This window comes from Drosophila kikkawai, chromosome 3L (genome assembly GCF_030179895.1).
Source record: "Drosophila kikkawai strain 14028-0561.14 chromosome 3L, DkikHiC1v2, whole genome shotgun sequence".
Lineage (NCBI taxonomy): Eukaryota > Metazoa > Arthropoda > Insecta > Diptera > Drosophilidae > Drosophila > Drosophila kikkawai.
Window position 1 is genome coordinate 23,347,794 of NC_091730.1, and position 19,997 is coordinate 23,367,790.

General features: G+C 48.6%; 2 protein-coding genes across 4 annotated transcripts; one reads left to right on the plus strand and one right to left on the minus strand.

The window, feature by feature from the left end:
* Positions 1-728: 728 nt before the first annotated feature.
* LOC108085806 (AT-rich interactive domain-containing protein 1A) lies at positions 729-11,714 on the plus strand. 3 transcript variants are annotated; one of them, XM_017182557.3, is made up of 6 exons: positions 729-1,246; positions 4,452-5,646; positions 8,332-8,549; positions 9,285-9,662; positions 9,977-10,369; positions 11,327-11,714. In XM_017182557.3, exons 2-5 carry the CDS (start codon positions 4,728-4,730, stop codon positions 10,367-10,369), a joined length of 1,908 nt encoding a protein of 635 aa, XP_017038046.1. In that variant the 5' UTR covers positions 729-1,246; positions 4,452-4,727; the 3' UTR covers positions 11,327-11,714. The 3 variants fall into 3 exon arrangements, 2 of the variants coding, with proteins under 2 accessions (XP_017038046.1, XP_017038045.1); XR_011445066.1 differs by having other exon boundaries at positions 730-1,246; positions 9,977-10,608; XM_017182556.3 differs by having other exon boundaries at positions 730-1,246; positions 9,977-11,714.
* A 285-nt stretch (positions 11,715-11,999) lies between these two features.
* Positions 12,000-19,946, minus strand: chb (chromosome bows). Its single transcript, XM_017182555.3, has 2 exons — positions 19,245-19,946; positions 12,000-17,149 (listed from the first exon to the last, which is right to left on the minus strand). Exon 2 carries the CDS (start codon positions 17,109-17,111, stop codon positions 12,621-12,623), a length of 4,491 nt encoding a protein of 1,496 aa, XP_017038044.1. The 5' UTR covers positions 17,112-17,149; positions 19,245-19,946; the 3' UTR covers positions 12,000-12,620.
* Positions 19,947-19,997: the final 51 nt, after the last annotated feature.

Genomic DNA, 19,997 nt, shown 5'->3' on the forward strand with positions numbered 1-19,997 from the left:
CTTTTCACCTGCCTGGTTATCAGTCTATCCATCCGGCTTATCGGTCATCATCTGAGGTTGGGCCTGGCCAAAATGCCACAGGTTCACGGGAAGCAAATGGAGCGGAGAACCTTCCCCCGGTGCACACTGGGTGGTGTGGAGTTCTATGCCGGAAAGCGTGCTACGCTTTTCGCATTGTATATTGGTGGAGCTGGAAATCCGTGGCCCGGACATCGATAAATCGAGCCTATACATACCTCATGCACACACCGAACGTGGGAAACCCCCAAACGGGACTTTGGCGGAAAATTCGCTGCGCACTCCCTGCGCTCTCTCGCACATCTCTCCGGGAAGTCCTCGTCTTCTCCCATTCCTCCCTGGTAGAAGTAACGCCACGTTCTAGATTCCTTTCGGCTCGCCGCTCTGTTTTGGTTTGGTTTCTGTTTTGTGCTCTAATTCGTAAGCAAAGTGAATAGTTTCGAATGGCATTTTCCCGCGAGAGGCGGAGAGAGCGAGAGAGTGCAGCGGATATTCCGCCCTCGGCTGGCGGCGGAAAGCTCGCTCGCGCATGTGGGCAGGTTGCCCATCGAATCGGGTCACAAAGTTCCCAGTGCAGCAGCGGCAGCAGCAGCAGCTCGGTTCTGTTCGCTCGTTTTTCCTTTTTTTTTTGGTTTCGCTGCTTCACGTCTGCTCCTTTCTCTGGTGCTTGTCTTTTGCCAGCTTTTCTGCTTCTTCGGCTTCGGGGCCTTCGGCGTGCAAGGGTATAAAAGGCAGCGCGCCCGCGTATCGCATTTCAGTCTACGTTGGACTTTAACGCGCGCCGCACACTGCTGCGTATACGTAACGCCACTCGCTTCGAGCTCTGGCCTCCGTCCGAGTGACGCCGCCGTGCTCCGATCGTTTTGGCCTTTCGCTTGCCGTCTGCCTCTGTCGTTTGCTCTTCGATTTTCCGCGCTTCTGTCGAAGAGAAAGGTGGAAAAGTGTCCGTGGTCTGTGGGGGAAGTGACGCTCTCGCTCTTGGCCATTGTGAACTGCGGCCAGAATTTCAAATTCAACGGTATTTCGTGGTGTGTTGAAACGGGAAAAACCGTGGTGAGAGTTTTTGAAAATCAGAGGCGAGGTTTTTAATCGAATCAAATTAGTGGAAATTGAATTTTCGGAGGCGTAAAATAAAACTGAAACATTTTAAGCAGTAAAAGTCATTAGAAGTGGAGCAACCTTTATCGCAAATACATCAACAAAAAAGAAACATTTTCCCGGTTTAAAGGTAACTAAAAATGTTTTACTTTAGACTTGTTTTGTTTAATTTTTACTTTCTTAATATTATTATAGTTGTAGCTTAAAATATTTATTTGGTTTTCTGTTTAACATAGTTCTAAAGTTATTATGAAGTTATTATTAATATTATGAACTATTATGAAAGGGATAGCTCTATATTATTATCTAAAAATTCTATAGGTTCCAAGTTTCTCATCTTTATAGTACAAATGTAATTTATAACAAAAACAATAAAATATTATTTCAAAATAAATTTTTAAATAACCTTAACTTATGAAAAGTTATGTTGATAACTTGATTCCTCAAGAAATATACAGCTAAACAGCTTACAAAAAGCATTTGTTTTATAGTGTAAAGCACTTAACTAATATAAAAAGCCTTCAACCCCTCCTATTATCTTAAAATGTCACACACTGCCTCAAAATGTATTCTTTTATCTTCGCATATTTGTGAAATACTCCCACGCACTTGCAATGCTGCCCCAATTATTGAAAATCCTCCTTCTCGCAGCAGAAACTCAATTAAATCGCCATATTCCGATGCATACATTCGGGCGCTCCAAGCTCGCGCGAGTCGCGACTCGAGTGCCAGGCCACATTGCACATACGCAGCGTGTGACGCGCGCGGGTCCGTGTAATGATTGTGTACACCAGGAGCTCCTCCTGCTCCTGCTTCAACTCTCGGCCCGGCTGGACGTAGAAAGAAGAACGGCACAAAAAAAAAAAGAAAAAAAGAAAACAAAGTACAGAAGGCAACCAACACTGGATGGAAACAGTGCAAGAGCTGAGGCGAGAACCCGTCTCGGGCTGCTGTTTTTATTGATTTATATATACACGGCGGCAGTGAGTGGGAGGCTGTTGCTGCCACGGGTGCTGCTGCTGTTCATGCTGCTCCTGTCGGCTCTGTTGTGTCGCACTGTCCCAAAAAGAGGCACTGCCACCACCACCACTAGCGCATACAGCATCCATCGCCATTTACACGGCTGCTGCCGTGCTCAACTTCCGTTTCCTGTCGCTGGGTCGCAGTCGCAGGATCCTGTGAGCGGCAGCGGCAGTGGGCACGGGAGAGAGAGCCAGACTTCCCCCGATTGCAGTTGCTTAACTTAACTTATTTCGAGGCTCATTTCATTTACGGCTGGCCGTTTTTGTTTCACCTAACCCTTTGGCTTGGCCAACCGAAAAGCTCTCTCTCTGCCGCTCTTTGTGTGTCTCCTAGGAGAGCAAGCTCTCTCTCAGCCGGCTAATGGCTCTCCCTGCCGCTCTCTTCCAGCTTGTGTTTACATTGATTATGTTATCCACTCCGCCCCCGTGTTTGACTTTGCTAATAGAGTTGTCCTGGCCCTCCTCCACCTCCTTCTTGTCCCTTTCTCCACCCCTAACTTGCTAATTTGCTGCCAGGACATCACCATCGACATCACCGTCATCATCGTCCTTTGGAGCGTCACCCGCTCAGGCTCTCCAATCAATAAAGGTTAGCCCCCTCTTGACTGGTTGCACCCTCCTCCACCGTCGGTTGCCTTCAATTATTATTTTTCGCCTTTTTTGTGGTGTTTTTGCACACAAAAAAAGTTTATTAATCAATAAACGCACACGTCAAGCGCAAGCTTACAGACGCACACAAGTAAGTGCTACACGAAAAAAATTCATTGGTAACTAACTATTCAATTACAAGTATTTCCAATTGAGTAAAACGGCGGAATCCTCAAGAAATTTGTTTTGAAACTTGCCAGAATATTTTATTTGTTTACTTGTTTACTTCTTTTTTTCCAATATGTCCTTATCAGTTACTCTATAGAATTTTTATTATTTTCTATTTCATTTGGTTACTAGTTTACTTCTTTTTTCTCCGTGTAAACTGTATGTGCGCAGGCCAATATGTAATGTCCTGTGTGGGAGAATGAATGGTGAATGAAGCCACCCATTTGTTGCGAGAAGACGTTCGGCGTTGCTTGGTGACGACTTTGAATCATCCATCCATGGGACAGCCGCCCACCAGCTGCCACCCACCAGTTGTCACCCACATCCTCAGCCCCGTACATACTCACCCACTGGTCTTATCAATCCCACTCCAGATGTGTGCACTTTTGTGGCTCATTAACGGTTTGCATGCGGCCAAAATGCATGTGGTTATTCATTCAATGTGTGTGCGAGAATGTGAGTGTGCGGTGTGGGGTGTGTGTATGCGAGATGCGCTCGATAAGTTGAGTGGCTGTTTGCTGTTGCTGTTGTGGTGCCTCGGCTGCCTGTGCGTGAGTGCAAAACAAACGGAATTTTGCGCATGGCCCATCAAGAGATGCAGCCACCCGTCGGTGTCCTTCCCTGCAAGCAGCTCTTCTCCGATCCCTCAAGTACCCCCGTTTCCATTTCCATCTCCCATTCCCTCCAAAAATGAGGCATCTCCAGAGCAACCGCAATTTGTGCATCATAACATGGCTGGGATATTTGGTGAGTTGCTGGCTCTCATTAGCATGTGTGGAATGCCAGGATTGCACTCAGTTAAACTCAAGTATCCAAGCTGCAGGCATTTGCGAATTTCGCATTTTCGTATGAGCTGTGATGAGGGAGTTAGGCTGGAATTCCTTCTGAGGAGGGAGTTAGGCTGGAATGTTATTAGCGCTTTTCGGATTGTTGCATCCAAAGTTTTAGGTTTTATACGAATTTGAGATGGATTTATAGATACTTTTTTATATATTTTTAATAGCTATAAATAAAGAAAAGTATACCTATTTCCGATTTTTTAAAAACATTTTTGAAACCTTATATCTTAAGGTGTATTGAATTTAATTAAATTTCCTACATTTTAAACTATTAATCATGGTAATCATGTCCCAACAAGAAGTCTTAAAGAAACTCTGTGAGAGCTTATCTGCTTATCCCCGTCCAATAAGTAGTCTTGAAACCTCATAATGCCCCTGCCATTACAGAGCCCAGACCATGTAGCCCCCATAAAATGTTATTGGTCAGATGTTAATTGAATTGTCTGTGGCACTGTACGCAATTGTCCCGTTAGTCCCAACCATGGGAAACTGTTTAACGATCTCGCCACTGGCATTCCCATTTCCGGAGCGCCATTAAAGAGCAGGGAACAGCACAGGTCACAGGACCAGGGAACACGGGACACGGGACATACTATTTTCGTTTGATAATAAACCCACCCACTTTGCTCTCTCTTTTCTCGGCTCGCTCCATTCACAGGAGGACAATAAGAAAACTGCAAGTGTGGCGAAAATTGATTCCAACATAAATAAAGGGCAGCCAAGCGTGGCCAGACAAGGATAGGAAAGGCGAGCCGAAGGATTTGCGACTGTGGCTGATAGGGAAAATCAATAGTGGTCACATGTAAGCGGACACCACCCGAGCAGCAACTGGCAATATGGTGGCTATGCGGAGCGGGACGAGGCAGACGACTTTTAGCCTCCAGTTGCTATTGAGGAGCTTTTGAGCGAGCGAGAACTCCAGCCAGGGAGCACCATGTCGGACCGGTATCCGGCCAGCTTCTACGATCAGCAGCACCATCCCCATCAGCATCTGGCTCCTCATCCCGCCATGTCGCACTATCCGCCGCAGCCCTACAGGTCCGGCTACACCGGCTACCATCCGTACGCCGGCTACGGCTACGGCTCGTCCATGTCCAGTGCCACGTACATGTCCAATTACTACCGCTATGCTCCGTACGCCTCGCCGCATTACAGCCAGCACCACCAGGGCATGTTCACGCCCGCTGGCCAGCAGCTGATCCCTTCAAGCGTGCTGCACTATCCGCCCAGGCCGCATCCGTACCAGCAGCAGCCGCAGCAGCATCCGGCGCAGCAGCCACATCACCAGCCGGGCTATGAGCAGCCCGCTCCATCGCCGTACAGTTCTTCCGCCTCGTACTCAAGCCGTGGCTTCGCTGGCTATACCGGACCCACACCCCACTATGCTCCACCCGGGCGTTCCTCCACGCCGGCGCCCAATCGCACAGTGCTGCCGCCAAATTACCTGGAGCCACTGCGCAGCTACAGCGAGCAGCAGCAACATGCTATTGCCCAGCAGCAGCATCTGCCACACCTGCCGCTGGCGGCCACGCCAAAGCTCGAGGAGCCGGACGTCGAGTTGGAGGCTTCGGGAGCAGCATCGCCAGCCCAGCGGCTGACCACGTCGCCGCCGATGATAAGCGCCACTGGAACGGACAGTGGGATCAGCAACTGCAGCACAAGAGCCCGCAGCGACAGCAGCCAGAGCACGCCGGTGTACAGTGGCGAGTATCCGGTAAACATGTCAGTGGAGTCCGCCTCCTGTGTGCCGTACCACTGTCCTGCCGATGGGCGGGACTTCGAAGAGGAGGAGCTTCAGCCAGCTCCGGTGCCCGAGGCAGCACTCCGGACGGACACGCCGCTCGATATTCCGGGTAAGTTGTCAGTCTTTTATCGCGTCGCCTGTCGCTCCTTCATTACACTCTATTTAATTCGCAATTATGCGCGGCCGCGGGGGAATTCGTAAATTTATGCAAACATATGCCAAGGCGGATTATGTAACAAGTATTGAAAGTCAGTACAAGGGGTGGCAGTCAGTCCAGCTGAAATCAGCGATTGGAGGCACTGTGGGTAGCGACGGGAATCAAGTGGTTCGTTTCGGTATAAATAAACTGGAATATACAGTAAATATTAAGAAAACTGTGAACAAAAAAGGACATTTAACACTAGGAAATTACTTGGATTAAATATTTTTAGCATTTAAAGAGATAAAGATAGTATTGCGATGGAAACCTCATTTCCTCTTTCCTATTATTTGTAAGATACTGAAAACCAAAAAGTAGAGTCTTTGCCACTCCAAGTCAGGACACTGATTGGAGTCGTTCTTATCGCACCCACTGTGCCGGCACATAGCTTTATGCTTGATTCCGCATGCAAATTAATGCAAGAACTGTCCGTTCGTGTTGCCGTCATCGTTGTCAGCGTTGTCCGGAGTGTCGTCCGCAAAGCTCCACACCAGCACGAGGTGCTCCTCCTCCGCCTCCTGCTTTAGCAATGTCCGATTTCAGGTTTTTCCGCCAGCCCTCCCTTGGATTCCCTCGGCAAAGCCGACGTTTTGCAAACACTCAACCAATCAGCGTTGGTTAACTGCTGAAATACTTCCGTTTTCCCGACAGGAGGAGGTCTGCTATGGGAGTGCTTTCGTAGGGGATGGTTTCGGCGGGGGCGCCTACGTCATGGCGCTTAAGAGGACCTCAAAATTAGCTGTCTATTTAGGCACGCGAATCCCCTGGAATCCCCGACAGCCGACAAGCGACTTTGCCCTGTGATGTGTGACTTTTTAATTTTTTTGTCGTGTGTGCAAATCAATAAGTCAACCGTGGCTGTGGGAGGGAACGGGGATGTGGCGGTGACCCACCAGGTGCGAAGCTTTTTTTCTAAATATTTCGCAGTGCAAACGAACATGTTGGTTGTGTGTGTGTTTCATCAATGGGCGTTTGACTTTCACACACAAAACACACACACACACACTGGAGCGTCTAAGGGTGTCTTTCGTATGCGTGAAATGTCATCACAGCCAGCATGTAAATGAACTTTACAGCGTAATGCGGTGGTTGCCGCTTTACTACCGTTAGGCGAAGCCTCCCACACAGACGGCAAACACACCCTAGACGCCCACAAACACACTCAGACCCACACATACATCCATCAAGGGAGGAACCAGCGACACCCTTAAAGAGGATTCGGTGGAGGAATCACCAGAGGTTGGGGATTGGGAACAGTTCCCCGGTGCAATAGCCAAGGCTCGAGTTCAACTTCAACCTCAACCTCCCGATACTCGGTCAGCACAATATTGAGGCAAAAATCAATGTCCAAAGGGAGAGAGGGAGAGCACCTCAAAAGTGAATGCAATTTAGGGGGTACTATTACTACACACAGGAAGATAGCGGAATATTTAATTAAGTCAGACTTCCTTCGCTTCCGTTGCCTCGTTAATTAAAACAGAACTCTTCGATGAAATATGAAACCCAAGACGAGAATTAATAACTAGAACTTGAGGAAAAATAATTATAACTTAATGAGATTAGACTCTAGTTATTAAATAAACTCCGAGAAATATTATTTGGGAACGTGTAGAGGAATTAAACCAAAATGATTTTTAATATTTTGTCTGATAAAATATCAAGCACGATTATTTAAATACTTATTCGTGACTTTTTTTCTATAATCTGAAGATAAGACAATTTTTAAAGTTAAAACTTTGAAAGAATCTATATTTTTAAAGTAATATACAACTAAATAATTATAATTAAATCTATTTTTTATTTTAAAAATGATTTAGAAAGAAAGTAATGAACTGAGCGAACTGCAAATAATTGTTTAACCGAAATTTTGAATTTGCATATTAATCCATTTAGAATTTAATAAGCAAATTCTATATATTTTAAGTAATACATATATGGTACACTTATCTTAAGCTTAATATAAGTTTAATCTCAAGAGGCTAAACTCAAACTCGCTGATCCAAACTGCTTTTGCTTCCAAGGAAATTGATTACCTAGATTCAGTTCGTTTGGCAACAATAATTGATTTATTGACACAGCCGATGGCAGCTTTAAATGCATTGCAGTAACTGCCATAACTGCAGCTGCAACAACGTGCAACGGGAGCGCTAAAAAATATGGCAAATACGTAAACATTGCAGGCCTAATCGCATGCGCCGAAAAGTGCGCTACACTTTTTGTTGATTTCCAGCGGCCCTTCCGCTCTCTCCCTTTTTACTTTTGCGGCGGTGTATGTGTGTGTGTGGGGGGAGCCACAACACGTTCAACAAGTGCATGTCGCTCTCCTGAACGGCAGCTCTCTCTCCGGTCCGCGCTCTTTCTCTCTATCTCTACTTTTTGTTTGGCCTCAGAGAAAATATGATGATAAGCGCGTGCAAAAAAGCCCTTCGATTCCACGCCAAACGGTCAATGTTCCGGGCCTGGTTTTTAACCCTTGATTGCCGCCTGCACGCATGACAAAATAATTACGGGAAGCCCAGGAATCAGCAATCTTTTCGGCCCTATTGATTTTTCTTAGACATCCCCAAACAACTCAAGCTACAACTTATTTTCCAGATGACATAAGCGCTACGTCGCCGGTGGCCAGTGGCACTGATAAGGTGAACCCACCGCCCAGTTCCTGCTCCAGCTCCGGCTCCGCTCCTCCGGAAGCTGCCAGGCGTGCGGAAATCAATTTGCAGCAGGAGACATCGGTCACGGATGCGCCGACGACGCCGCAGGATGCTGGCGGTGATGCAATAAGCGAGTCGACCGATGAGCAGCCAGGACATGCGGTGAGTCCACTTGCTGAAATCTAATTAGCGTTGGGCGGGACAAATTGCAAATTAAAGCTGCAGGTGCAATTTAAGCGCTGCGACGTTTAAGGGAGGTCTAATTAGGAGGCAATCAGCGGGGGCGGCTCTGGGGCTGGGTGGGCCATATCCTGCCGGGGATAAATTAGGCCAAAGCAGAGGAACAAACCAGAGCCTGATAATGACAGCGCTCGGCAGGCACACACTCGTCATCCTTCACGCAGGAGATGTGACAAAAAGAGAGGGCCAAAGCGAAATGCGTTTAGCTCCATCGACCGGCTTTACTCATTGAAAAACTCGGCGGAAGGAGAGTGGGGCACAACCAAGCGGAAAGCACGCGAAAAGCTCTCTCAAAGAGAGCCCACGCCGGAAGCCTTTTATACAGGGTGCTCCAGCCAGCAGAGCAGCTCAAACGAAAAAGGGGCGCCTATTGATTTTTGGGGCACTGCGATGAACTTCACCCGGCTGGCTGGCTGGCTGCCTAGCAAGATTGGAGCTGCTTGAGGGATGGGTATGAGTACCAAGAGCCCTCTTTGGGGGTTGCCTGGTAACATGAGCTGCCAGCAGCGAGCACGCGCCAGCCAGCTGGCGGGGAGTGGGGAAGCCTAGGGGTGCACTGGGACTGGGAGCTCAAAGTTTTCCAAGAGCCCGCCACTTGAGCGTAACAAAGTGCTCGGCAAAGAACTAAATCGATTTTTTTGTTACCACTTGCAACAGCCACAGGCACAGCAACAGCAACAGCAGCAGCAACATCCTGTGACGGCCAACTGGAGTCCAACGCCGCGCCGCCCGCGCACTCCGCCGGCTCCCCAGAACTCGCCCATAGGTTTTGGCCAAACGGCAATTGTTCCACCAGCATTGGCCCCTCTCCTCCAGCAGCAACAGCAACAGCAGCAACTACAGCTGCAGCAGTCGAACCACCTGAAGCGGAGTGCAACATCCGCCAGAAATCGCAACAGCTGCAGCAGCAACAATCGCATCATTGAGTGCGATCTCATTCCGAGCAAGAAATCAAAACGGAAGGCGACCAAGAAGGAAGCTGGCGAGGGCGAGAATATGGAGCCCGTGGAGCCGATCGTTAGGGAACAAATTAGAGTAAGTAAACCTATAATAGAGCTCTTTTTGGCTAATCGAAATAAATTTAGGCTTTACAGGATATTATCTAAATAAATATTACAAACTATCTAACAGATAGGCAACTTTATTATCCTAGCAATCTTCATAAAAATAAATCTAAATCTAAGAATACTTTAAAAAATCAAACTCTAAGCGCTTTCCAGGTCATAACTTAAAATAATAAAATAATCTCCTGAGAGTATTTCGATTTGGCCATTCCTGACTATTATTTGGAAACCTTAACATTTAACAAATATAATCTCAACTAATACAAACCTTTTAAATCCCCGCAGGACATCAAGCCATTGCCGGGTTTCCTGCAGGCCTTTGGCTCCACCGAAATCGGACGCTTCTCCGAGAGATTCCTGCAGACGCCAGAGTCTCTAGTGGAGCGACTGGCTGAAGAATATGCCGCTAGTTCAGCCAGCAATTTTCCAGCATCTCATCCAACGGGAGGAGGGTACATCGATTCGGCACCGACCACACCTACGCACAGCTACTACGCCCACGAGGAGGGGCCGTACCACGGCGGGGATGGTGGCCGGAACGGCTATCCGAGGAATCGTATGCGCGGCCACGGCTATGGCTACGAAATGCCAGACTACATGGCGTATGAGCGATATGCGGCATACGGAGCCGGGAGGCCACGAGGTCGCTACGGCGAGATCCGATGCAACGGCTACTAGGTCGGAGCAGACATGGCTTAGTGTTAGTGTTGTTGTAGTCGTGCATAGTCGTTGTCATTCGATATTCTCTGTGTGTGCCTTTTTCGGTCAAAATTGGACAATGGAACCCCCCGAAGAGTTGCTGTTGTTGTTGGGGGCCTTGTTCGGCAACGAGTGCGTTCAAAATTTACCACAAGAAAACCAAAAGAAAGAAATAGAAAACAGAAGCCAAAGTATTGTTAGCAAGCAGCCATCTACGTGTAAATGAATAATCAATTAAGTAGTTCAATGTATTTTTAAATCGAAGTGTTTTAATCGTCCTAGCAGGATGTGAGTCGAGATCTTGTCCCACTGTACATACAAATGCATTTCGTACATGTAAACTCTAGATATAGTCAAGCTACTTGGGCAGTTGGTAAAGGGATCTAAACGTTTTCGAGTCACATTTTTCTCGATTTCTACACACACTCAAAATTGTTTACCGCACCGTTTCCGCAGGTGGAAACATTTTTTAAAGAATAGAAAAATAAAAGATAAGGGGCCCAAACACTATAAACGCTCCAAAAAACAAGTAATGAAAAGCGAAAGTCTTACATTTAGCAAAAGATGTGCCATTGACAAAATGTATCTTTAATTAAAAACACCATAATTTAGGAATTACGTTTATGTACAATACAAGTTAACGATTAGCTACGGTAATCTAAAGCCAGATAGTTAATGCTAAGCAATGCAGCACACTTTAGTCTAGGACACCGAACACACACACACCACAGACACAGAGACACACTCGAACCACCGCACTAATTTGTACTTGGCAAAATTGATTTACTTTCCATCGATCTACTAACAATTTACTCATTTCCGAATTGATTTCTTTGTCGTATATTGAGTGCCTTAATTTAATTTGATTTCCAATATAACATATATATCTGTGCGTGAACAAATAAAGCGTAACGAATTTGTATGATTTACTTGTAGAGAAACAACCAAGTTCAGGTTTCAAATGGGCCCAACAAAATTTCAAATGCAAAATCGAACAAATCAATGAAGACAAAGAGACAACCGAAAAACCAAACACATCGAGCGACATTCAAAAATGTTTAATAATAGCGATAAACAAAACAAAAATTAGGCAATACGTGTAAAGAAAATACTCACCCGAAACGAAAAAAGCAAAGAGCAAAACAAGAAGCAAAGCCTTTCAGATGTCTTCAACAAAAGTAAAGGAGCAACCAACCAACCGAGGACGAACGGGGCAGAGTTCTATATAATAAAAAAGTATTTAGTATAATTAAGTCCGTGTGTAAATAAATACATTTGAAAGTTTGAATTTTACGAAATAAATCACACAAAACGATTAGCAAAGGATCGCGACTGCATATTGGAGTTGGAAACAATATTCTGGCTTGCCAAGTTTCTCTTTTGGGACTTTTGTTTAACTGTTGTTTATTCGTTTAATTAATTTATAAATATTATTACATAACCTAGAAGAAGTGTTTAGTAATAGTAATAGTAATAGTAGAAGAAGTGTTTATTGTTTTTCATTTTGTGTTTGGGTTTGTGTGGTTTTAAATTAATTACAAAAATAGTTCAGTTGTAAGAAAATAGCAGAAAATAGTCGCATAGTAATAGTAGTAGAATTTAGAATTTAGTTGACTAAACTCTGCTATTTTCTTACAACTGAACTATTTTTGTAATTAATTTAAAACCACACAAACCCAAACACAAAATGAAAAACAATAAACACTTCTACTATTACTATGCGACTCTGCTATTTATATGTTGACTGTGGAACTAAAATACAAAAGCTGAAGACGCCTCGGGGTTCCTCCAAGGGCGACAAGGGACTTTGGGTCTTACGAACTAAACAGAAGCAGCGTGAGTAATTGGGAGCTGGTACAACACATACAACTGAGCGTTTCGGGGTCTGGATTCAAGGAAATCGGGGGTGGGTGAGTTGGCGTCACTGAGAGGATTTATCGCTTTACTTTCCGCGTACATGTCTAAATAGTTTCCTCTGCTCACTTTAGAGGAGCTTATCTGGGCTTTGGGTTCGCTTACATTCACCCTACATTTGGGCAGCAAACAGTTACGTCGCGGTAATAATTGGAGTTATAAATAATTAGTTAATGTATTATTATATATATTATTGAATGTCATCCGCCCCTCAGTTCCTGGGCAGGCCGAGGGACACCGCTGCGTCCGTGTCTTGTCTGTGTTGCTGTGGCTGGTGCTGGGGCTGGTGCAGAAAGCGCGCCGCGCTTTCCCGCAATCATGAGGAGGACGCCGCCGAGGAGTTCTTCGTGGAGCTGCCGCCGCCGCTAATGGAGTTGCGCTGCTTCTCGATATACACGTTCAGCAGCCTCACCTTGCTGGGATTCAGCACGGACAGCTTGGGCTTGACCTTCTCTTCGCCGAGGACAAAGTACAGCTTGACAATGCAAAAGACCGCCGCCTTGCGCACCATCGATTGCGTGTCGTCCGCCGAGCGCGCCAAGTTCGGGAACACAATGTCCAGGTGGGCGTCCGTGATCTCCGAGCCGTGGTGCTCGGTCACCTCCAGCAAGATCTTGATGGCGCACAGATTTGTGGGGAACTCGCCCGTCGCTATCACCGGATTGACAATGTTGATGGACAGGTCCAGCGGCAGGGAGGGCGCAATGCGTGGAATCATCGAGTCGATGTCCCGCAGCGCCTCTTTGCTGTGCTGATAGCACTGAATTATCTTCAAAAGGATCAGCTCCAGGAAGTGCATCCAGTTGTGGCGCATCTTAGTGCTGCGCATGATCTTGCTGAGCACGTGCAGGCCGGCGATGACCACGTCCGTGGACTCCGCCTCCAGAATGTTGAGCAACATGCGCATGATCGACCGGAAGTGTTTGTTGGGCAGCTCACAGTTTCCGCCCTTGATGCAGATGCCCAGGTTCATGAGCGACGTCTGCAGCAGCTCCACGGGCTGGTCCTTGGTCAGTGTCAGCGCCACGCGCACCACCTCGCTCTCCATCAGATCGTTGGCCAGGATTAGCTCGCCGTTCTCGGCCTCGTGCAATGAAATGGACAGCTTGCCATCGCCCGATGGCAAGGGCGACTTGGCATTCTGAGCAGTCCGATCCCGGTCTAGGTTGTCCAGCCGCATGGTGGCCGACTCCGGGGTATTCGATTGCGTGGTGTTGGCCGACGACTGCGTCTTGGAGTTGGAAGACAGGGAGGCACACGAGTCCTGCTGGCCCAGCTCGTGGTATTGCAGGTGTCCGTTAAAGCCATTGGGCGCCAGCGCCGTCTGGTACTGGCCGCCGAAGCAGTGGCGGATCTCCTCCGACGTCTTCTGTATGTTGTGCTGGATGGCGTCCAGCTCCGACGAGAAGAGCAGCTCCTGCTCCACAGAGGACTGCCGGGAGCGGGGACTAGTGGAGCTCAGGCTGAGCTGGTGGTGGCTCTGCAGCGAGGCGAACGGCCCCACCGAGGGGCTCTGCAGGGGCTTGGGGCTGCTGCTGCTAAGCGGGGAACTGCTTGGCGAATTGGCACCCGAATTGCCGCACTGGCTCTGCCGGCGCATGTGCGTCTGGATGCATGTGCGGGCCGTGTCCTGGTAGCCCTTTGGCAGGTTGGCCAGGAGCCGGGTCATCTGCGGGGTGTTAAGGTTGTAGAGCGCCACCAGACAGTTCCTGGCGTGGGAGCGCAGCTCCATCGACTTCTGGTCTGCCGACAGCTGAGTTAACTTGAGGACCGTCCGCTCGCAGGCCTGGCTGTGGTCGCTGGGGAAGTCGCTGCTCTTGCAGTACGTGTTGGCCAGGTCGGCTAGGAAGCGCAGGATGGCGATGCGCGTCTTCGTCGTCGGCGTCTGCGTGGAGTCCGAAATGATCCTGAACAGCTCCTTGAGCTGCAGATGCGTGGGAAAGTACTCGTGCACCACCTGCAGCGTCTTGCAGATCTTGCTGTGCATCGAGTTGAGGAGGTCGGTGCCCAGCTTGTTGAACAGCCGCGTCAGCAGGATGAAGAGCCAGTCGTGCAGTTCGGGAGCATGCACCAGGATCAGCTCGGTGACCGTGTCCAGGAACAGCGAGTAGACCTTGGTGTGCGTGTCCATGAACATCTTGCGGAACATATCCAGCACGCACTGCAGCTGCTGCTGGGTCAGCTCCTTGCCGTCGGCCAGATACTGCGTGAGGCTGATGAGTCCGTCCTTCCGCTCTGACCAGTGCGTGGAGGCGCAGAACTGAATAATCGTCTCGATGTCGTCGAAGGGCGCCCGCTGCGTGCTCCAGTCCAGGCGGGTGTGGCTGCCGCTCAGGGAGTAGTTCGACTTATTGCCCCTCGTGTAGCTGGAGTCGAAGGATCGCTCGGAGCACACGGAGCTGGCCTCGGAGTCAATATCGTCAGACTCATCGCGTCCCAGCAGCTTCCTGCCCATCCGCATTCCCCCGCTGCGCATATAGTCTCCGGACACATAGTTCTCCTGCCCATCGTCTCCTCCTCCGCCGCCCAATGTGTGTTCTGCTTCGCGGGACTGCGCCAGAAGGCGAGCTGCTGCCGAGGGCCGTACTGGATTATTCCTCTCCGGCGTCCTTCGCGATCCCGTTCCCGTCGAGTACATGCTGCGCTTCATCAGGCCGCCACCGCTGGCCAATCTGGTGGGACTCGTTTCCCTGGAGCTGGCTGTGCTCCGGGGTATTCCAGAGGCCTTTTTGGGTATGGCCCCGGTGGCTCCTCGATAATAACCACCCAAGCCGCCGTACTGATCCCGCAGCTTTGTGCTTGGCGAGGTGGAACGCGATCCTGGCTGTGACTGTGAAACACCCGCTCGTCCCCGGGTGCGAGGTGCAGCCACTCCCGGCGTGGCGGCCGGCGTAATCCCGCTGTTGGAATTCAGACGTGGCCTGGGCAGCGACCCACTGCCCGCTGCTCCGGATCCCGGTCCTTGGGCGATAGAATTGCTAGGTACCAGTGGTTTCTTCTGCCTCGAATACAATGTGTATTGCGCCCTGGCTTTGGCTCTCTGGGCTGCCGCCGTGTCGACCGCCGAAATGGAACGCATACTGGGCGTGGGCTTCTGCAGGGTTCCCGGAGCTCTTCCAATGCGGGACACGGTACGCCTCGTTTCCGGTGCAGCCACCGAACTGCCGGAACTGCTGCCACCTTCTCGCTCCCGATCCAATGCTCGCTGGGCTGCTATATCCAGTGTGCCGTATATCTGATCGGCCAGATCGGGAAAGTGTCTCCTAAACGACCAGTAGGCGCACCTGGAATAACGTCGCGCATCGCTGTCCGCATCCCCGATCGACTTCTTCAGGGTGTCCCTCAGAATGGTGGAATGCCGCTCCAGCGCTTTGGTCTGCCACTCCTCGAACAGCAGTACCATCAGCTCGCACAGCGTCGACCTGATGTCCTTTGACTTGGACTGGTTTAGCGTGTCCATATAGATTTTTAACAGCTTCGGGGCGTGCGTGTACTTGATTATGTACTTGAGGGCCAGCGTGGATGCAGAGGCTATGACCTTGGCGCTGTTCTGGATCAGGTTTATCAGCTGCTCCAGAATGCTCCAGCAGAAGGCGTCCAGCTTGTTCCTCAGCGTCTTGGACATGTACGCGATGGTGATGCAAGCCTCTCGGATCACCTGCGAGCGGAGCTCCTCCTTGAGGATGTCCAGGAAGCCCAGAGACAGCTCCTTCAGCTGCACAGCCACGAATTGCGGCTGCGTGTGATAGCTGAGGATGAGCAGTGCTCGGATCTTCTTCAGCGCCTCCACACGCTTCTCCCAGTCAGCGGTCTTGTCGCTAATGATCACAAGTACCTGCTTATAAATATCGTCCATGTCCTTGGCATGAAAGATATTCAGCTGCGGGACCTGCTCAAAGCTGGCCTCGAAGATCTCCATGGTAACGGCGCCAGCATCACCACTAACGTCGGTCGCACTGGGCTTGGATCGCAGCGTCGATGAGACTGCCGAGTGCAACGGCCTCTTGATCATCCTTGTGGGTCGCTCCCTAATCCCAATGTTGTCCGCTTCGTCCAGGCCTAGGCCGTTGCCATTGCCATTTGTGTTTTTTAGGGCGGAGGGCAGCAAAAGTCCCTCCTGCTTGACCTGATCAAACTTTTGCTCCAAGAGCGCCAGCTTGGAGGCGGGCATGTCGTCCATGCGGCGCAGATCCGGCCGCAGGCGATCGCCCACATGCTTGTAGATCTCCACAAGCGTCTGAATGGCTGCCTCCCGCACATTTACAGTAGGGTCACCCAGAAGGGCGCATACAGGCTGAATGTAGACGCGCACGCTCAGCTGCTGGGTGCCATACTCGTGTAGAGCATTTACTATGGTCTGCAAGAACTCCTCGCGCACCTTGGCGTTCTTGTGCTTGAAGCAGCTGGTGGCCAGCTTGTCGATTAGCGTTTGCGGCGGCAGCACTCGGTGCTCCATGAGATCCCGCAGCAGCAGTTGGGCCTTCTCACGCACCGTGTCCCGGCTGTCTCCCAGCCGGTCGATCACATGTGGCAGCACGGTGGCTGTGTACGCGTTAAAGTCGCTGCCCAGCCGCTTGATTAGCTCCGAGAAGGCCTCCAGCGACTTTTGTGCTATCTTAAAGTGACTGCCCGTCAGCCACGGCATGAGTCCGTCGATGAGGAAGCCCATGTCTGTGCACACAATGGAGTTTGTGTCGTCGCTCAGGAATGTCACTAGATCCTCGGCCAGCTGCACCTTCACTCGCATATCCGCCTTGGGCATCTGCTGGATGAACCCGTCCAGGTCGCTGGGCTTGCGGTAGGCCATCGCGTCTCGGATCTATTCGCTCCCTTGCGCTGCTTCAACTGCAATAAACCAGGATTCAGAGTTAGTCTTTGTGCTGCAGTGCTTCGCAAATTAAATTTAAATTGCATGAAGGGGTGGGCAATTTTGGCGCAAGGATGCAGGGACTGATAAATTGGAAATTGATGGCCTGACCAGAAAGTGGAGGGGAGGTTAAATCTTTCTTTGGCCGTGTCAGAATATAAATAAATATATATATATTATATGTATAAAAAGAACTATAAAAAGCAGTAAGACTAAAATTTGTTAACGACGAATTTCATTGTAAAACTGTTTAGATTTGTTAACTTCAAAACTAGTAAACCATCTGCTTTTGTTTGAATTATATTAAGGAAGTAATTGTCAATTCTGAAAATGAACTAATGCCTACTTAATTGTTTATTAAGAACTAAGCTACACGATTCAATACAGATTTTTATTCATAGAAATTGTGTGGACACTTGAGACACTTGAAAACCCTTTTTAAACTTTACTAAAAACTAAACAGATTAATTTCTCTGTAAAAAATATGTGAAGGTTTACTGCTAATTTCCCTGCCTTAATAGAACCTTTTCAAAGAATTGATATTATTGATGGAAGGTTATAAGGGAATCTATGATTAACTAAATCCCATTTTTAATGTATAAATGTTATTAAGCCTCTCTGATAAAACCTTCAGCAACACGCCAGCAAACTAAAACTTAAATAACAAACAAATTCTAAAGCTATGACTAATAGGATGCTGTTGTCGTGGACCTTCCCAAAATCTTCCCGCCAAATCCCTTACACTCTCGTTTATCGCATTTAAATTGCTGGAATTCACTGCGGGTGCGCACTGGAACCCCAAAAGTGGATAGAAGCAGCAGCGCAACAGCCGCAGCAATTGGCCAAGTGGGCAACAATTTCCGTGTGAGGTGAAGTCACAGAGCCAGAATAGCGATAAAGAGCGGAGTGGAGCAGCGCAGAGAATGAGAGCTGGGAGCGGAGAGCTGGAAAAGTAGGTGAATGGCTGTGCGGGTGGGGATGGGCACGGATACACGGATACTTGGCCACCGGAGTTGGCGAGGAGACAGGAGGGATATGTGGGCATCCAGATGGTGGGGCGTTGTTACGTGCACAAAACGTGAATCATCTCACAAGCGCCGAGAGCGTGACGAAGTCAGTCTCAGCCTCGGTGGGTGCAAAACTGGGTGGTTGTGGGGCAGGCGGTGGTGCACAGGAAGCTTGGAAAACAATATATGGATTTGTATTTGGGATTCCGCGATTTCAATTTTTGGGCAGTGTGTTTGCGCTGCCGTCACAATTCAACAATTTGTGTGTGCGGAGAGCAATAATAATATTACAGTGCACACTCAAAGGACGGATTTTTAAGTCTGATTCAAAGCAAAAGACAATATTCTTTCTAAAATCATAACAGATAGCAGACAGCTTTTGTGTTAGTTAGTGGTGAACTAAACTGAATACTTTGATAAAACCCGCGGTAAATTTAGAAAATGTACCGCTAAAGTTCATGGGTCTTTCGCGACGAGTAAGCCCTGTATTATTTATATGGCAATGGAACGGGCCGAATGAGATAATATAGCTAAATGACAACAACAATTACCAAGCAACAACAGCGACTTGTTGAGAGAGCAGCAGCGAGCCAAAAGTGAGCGGGAGAGCGTGTATCTTTGTCGAGAGAACTGCGAAGCGAAGCTACAAATTAGCATTTGCATACGCAATTTTCTATTTATAAAAAACATCAACAAACTCAACTTCACGGGCAAGCCTGCTTTCGTAACTATTTCTCAGGGTTTTCCTCTGATATACACCTCTACTGAAGGCGATAAGATACGAACTCGTTAATCAGATTTCTTTAATGAGTGCCTCGCCGCGCTGTATCCTAACCTAACTAAATGTTTGGCGACAGCTGGCCGAATTTTTGGTTAATTAATTGTTCAAAAACTGCCGGCGACGACGTCATTCCGCCGCTAAATGTCACTCGCCGAAGAGAGAGGGAGTGGTGCGGAGAGCGTTGAAGGAAGTGATTTGCTCAAGTTTAGTGGCTTTTTTTAAAACATTTTTTGCATTGGATACGCACTCACACGCACACAAACACCAACACTCCAACACACATACCTATTTGCAAATCCGGCTGCGCTGCTTCTGCTACGCCTCTGCTTCTTTCTCCGCTCGTTTTGTTGGGCTGGGCCGCAAAATGAATTTAACACAACTGCTGCTCGTCGCTGCCCTTTAGCAGTCCAAAGAATTGATTTTCCAGCCGCCAGTGGAGAAACGTCTGCCGATGGCCGCAAATACGCGTAACGAGTTGACTAAATTTACTTTCGAGCACAGCCAAATTGAAAAAATTGCCCCGAAAAGCAGAGATCACAGTTTTGCTCTTCCTAATATTGTTCCGCGTATTGTTATTGTTGTTGTTCCTGGGGCAGCGCAGTCAGTTTCACTTTGACATTTGTATTTGTTGTTGTTGTTGGTCTCTACCGTTATTGCTGCGCGACAGCAGCGGCGGCGGCAGCAACAACAACGGCAGCAGCGGCGGAGCACGAATTCCAACGTCTTCGGCAGCGCTGCTCGCGTCAACTTTTCCTTCTCTTTCACTCTGTCTCTCTTTTGGGTGACGCGCTGGGGTCAGAGAATTTGCACTTTATTTGCAGTTGCCGAGCGTTTGCAGTGCCCGGCAAACATCATAATTTGTTGCAGTTCTTCATGGGATCACCAGTCTGGCACGATTAGCGCGTGGATTAAACAAATTACGGCTTAATTTAAGCAGCGATTTTGGCTTTAGTTTACGAAAAAATTACAAAGTCGACAGTGTGACAGCACTCGATAAAGACGAACAGTGTGCCCAAGCTGCTGCCGATATGTAGCTAT

Excerpts from the sequence above, each read along its gene's own strand:
- LOC108085806 (XM_017182557.3), top strand. The coding sequence starts at position 4,728 with ATGTCGGACCGGTATCCGGCCAGCTTCTACGATCAGCAGCACCATCCC. Across the intron at positions 8,550-9,284 it reads ATGAGCAGCCAGGACATGCG|CCACAGGCACAGCAACAGCA; the intron begins GTGAGTCCACTT and ends CACTTGCAACAG. Across the intron at positions 9,663-9,976 it reads TCGTTAGGGAACAAATTAGA|GACATCAAGCCATTGCCGGG; the intron begins GTAAGTAAACCT and ends AAATCCCCGCAG.
- chb (XM_017182555.3), bottom strand. The coding sequence starts at position 17,111 with ATGGCCTACCGCAAGCCCAGCGACCTGGACGGGTTCATCCAGCAGATG.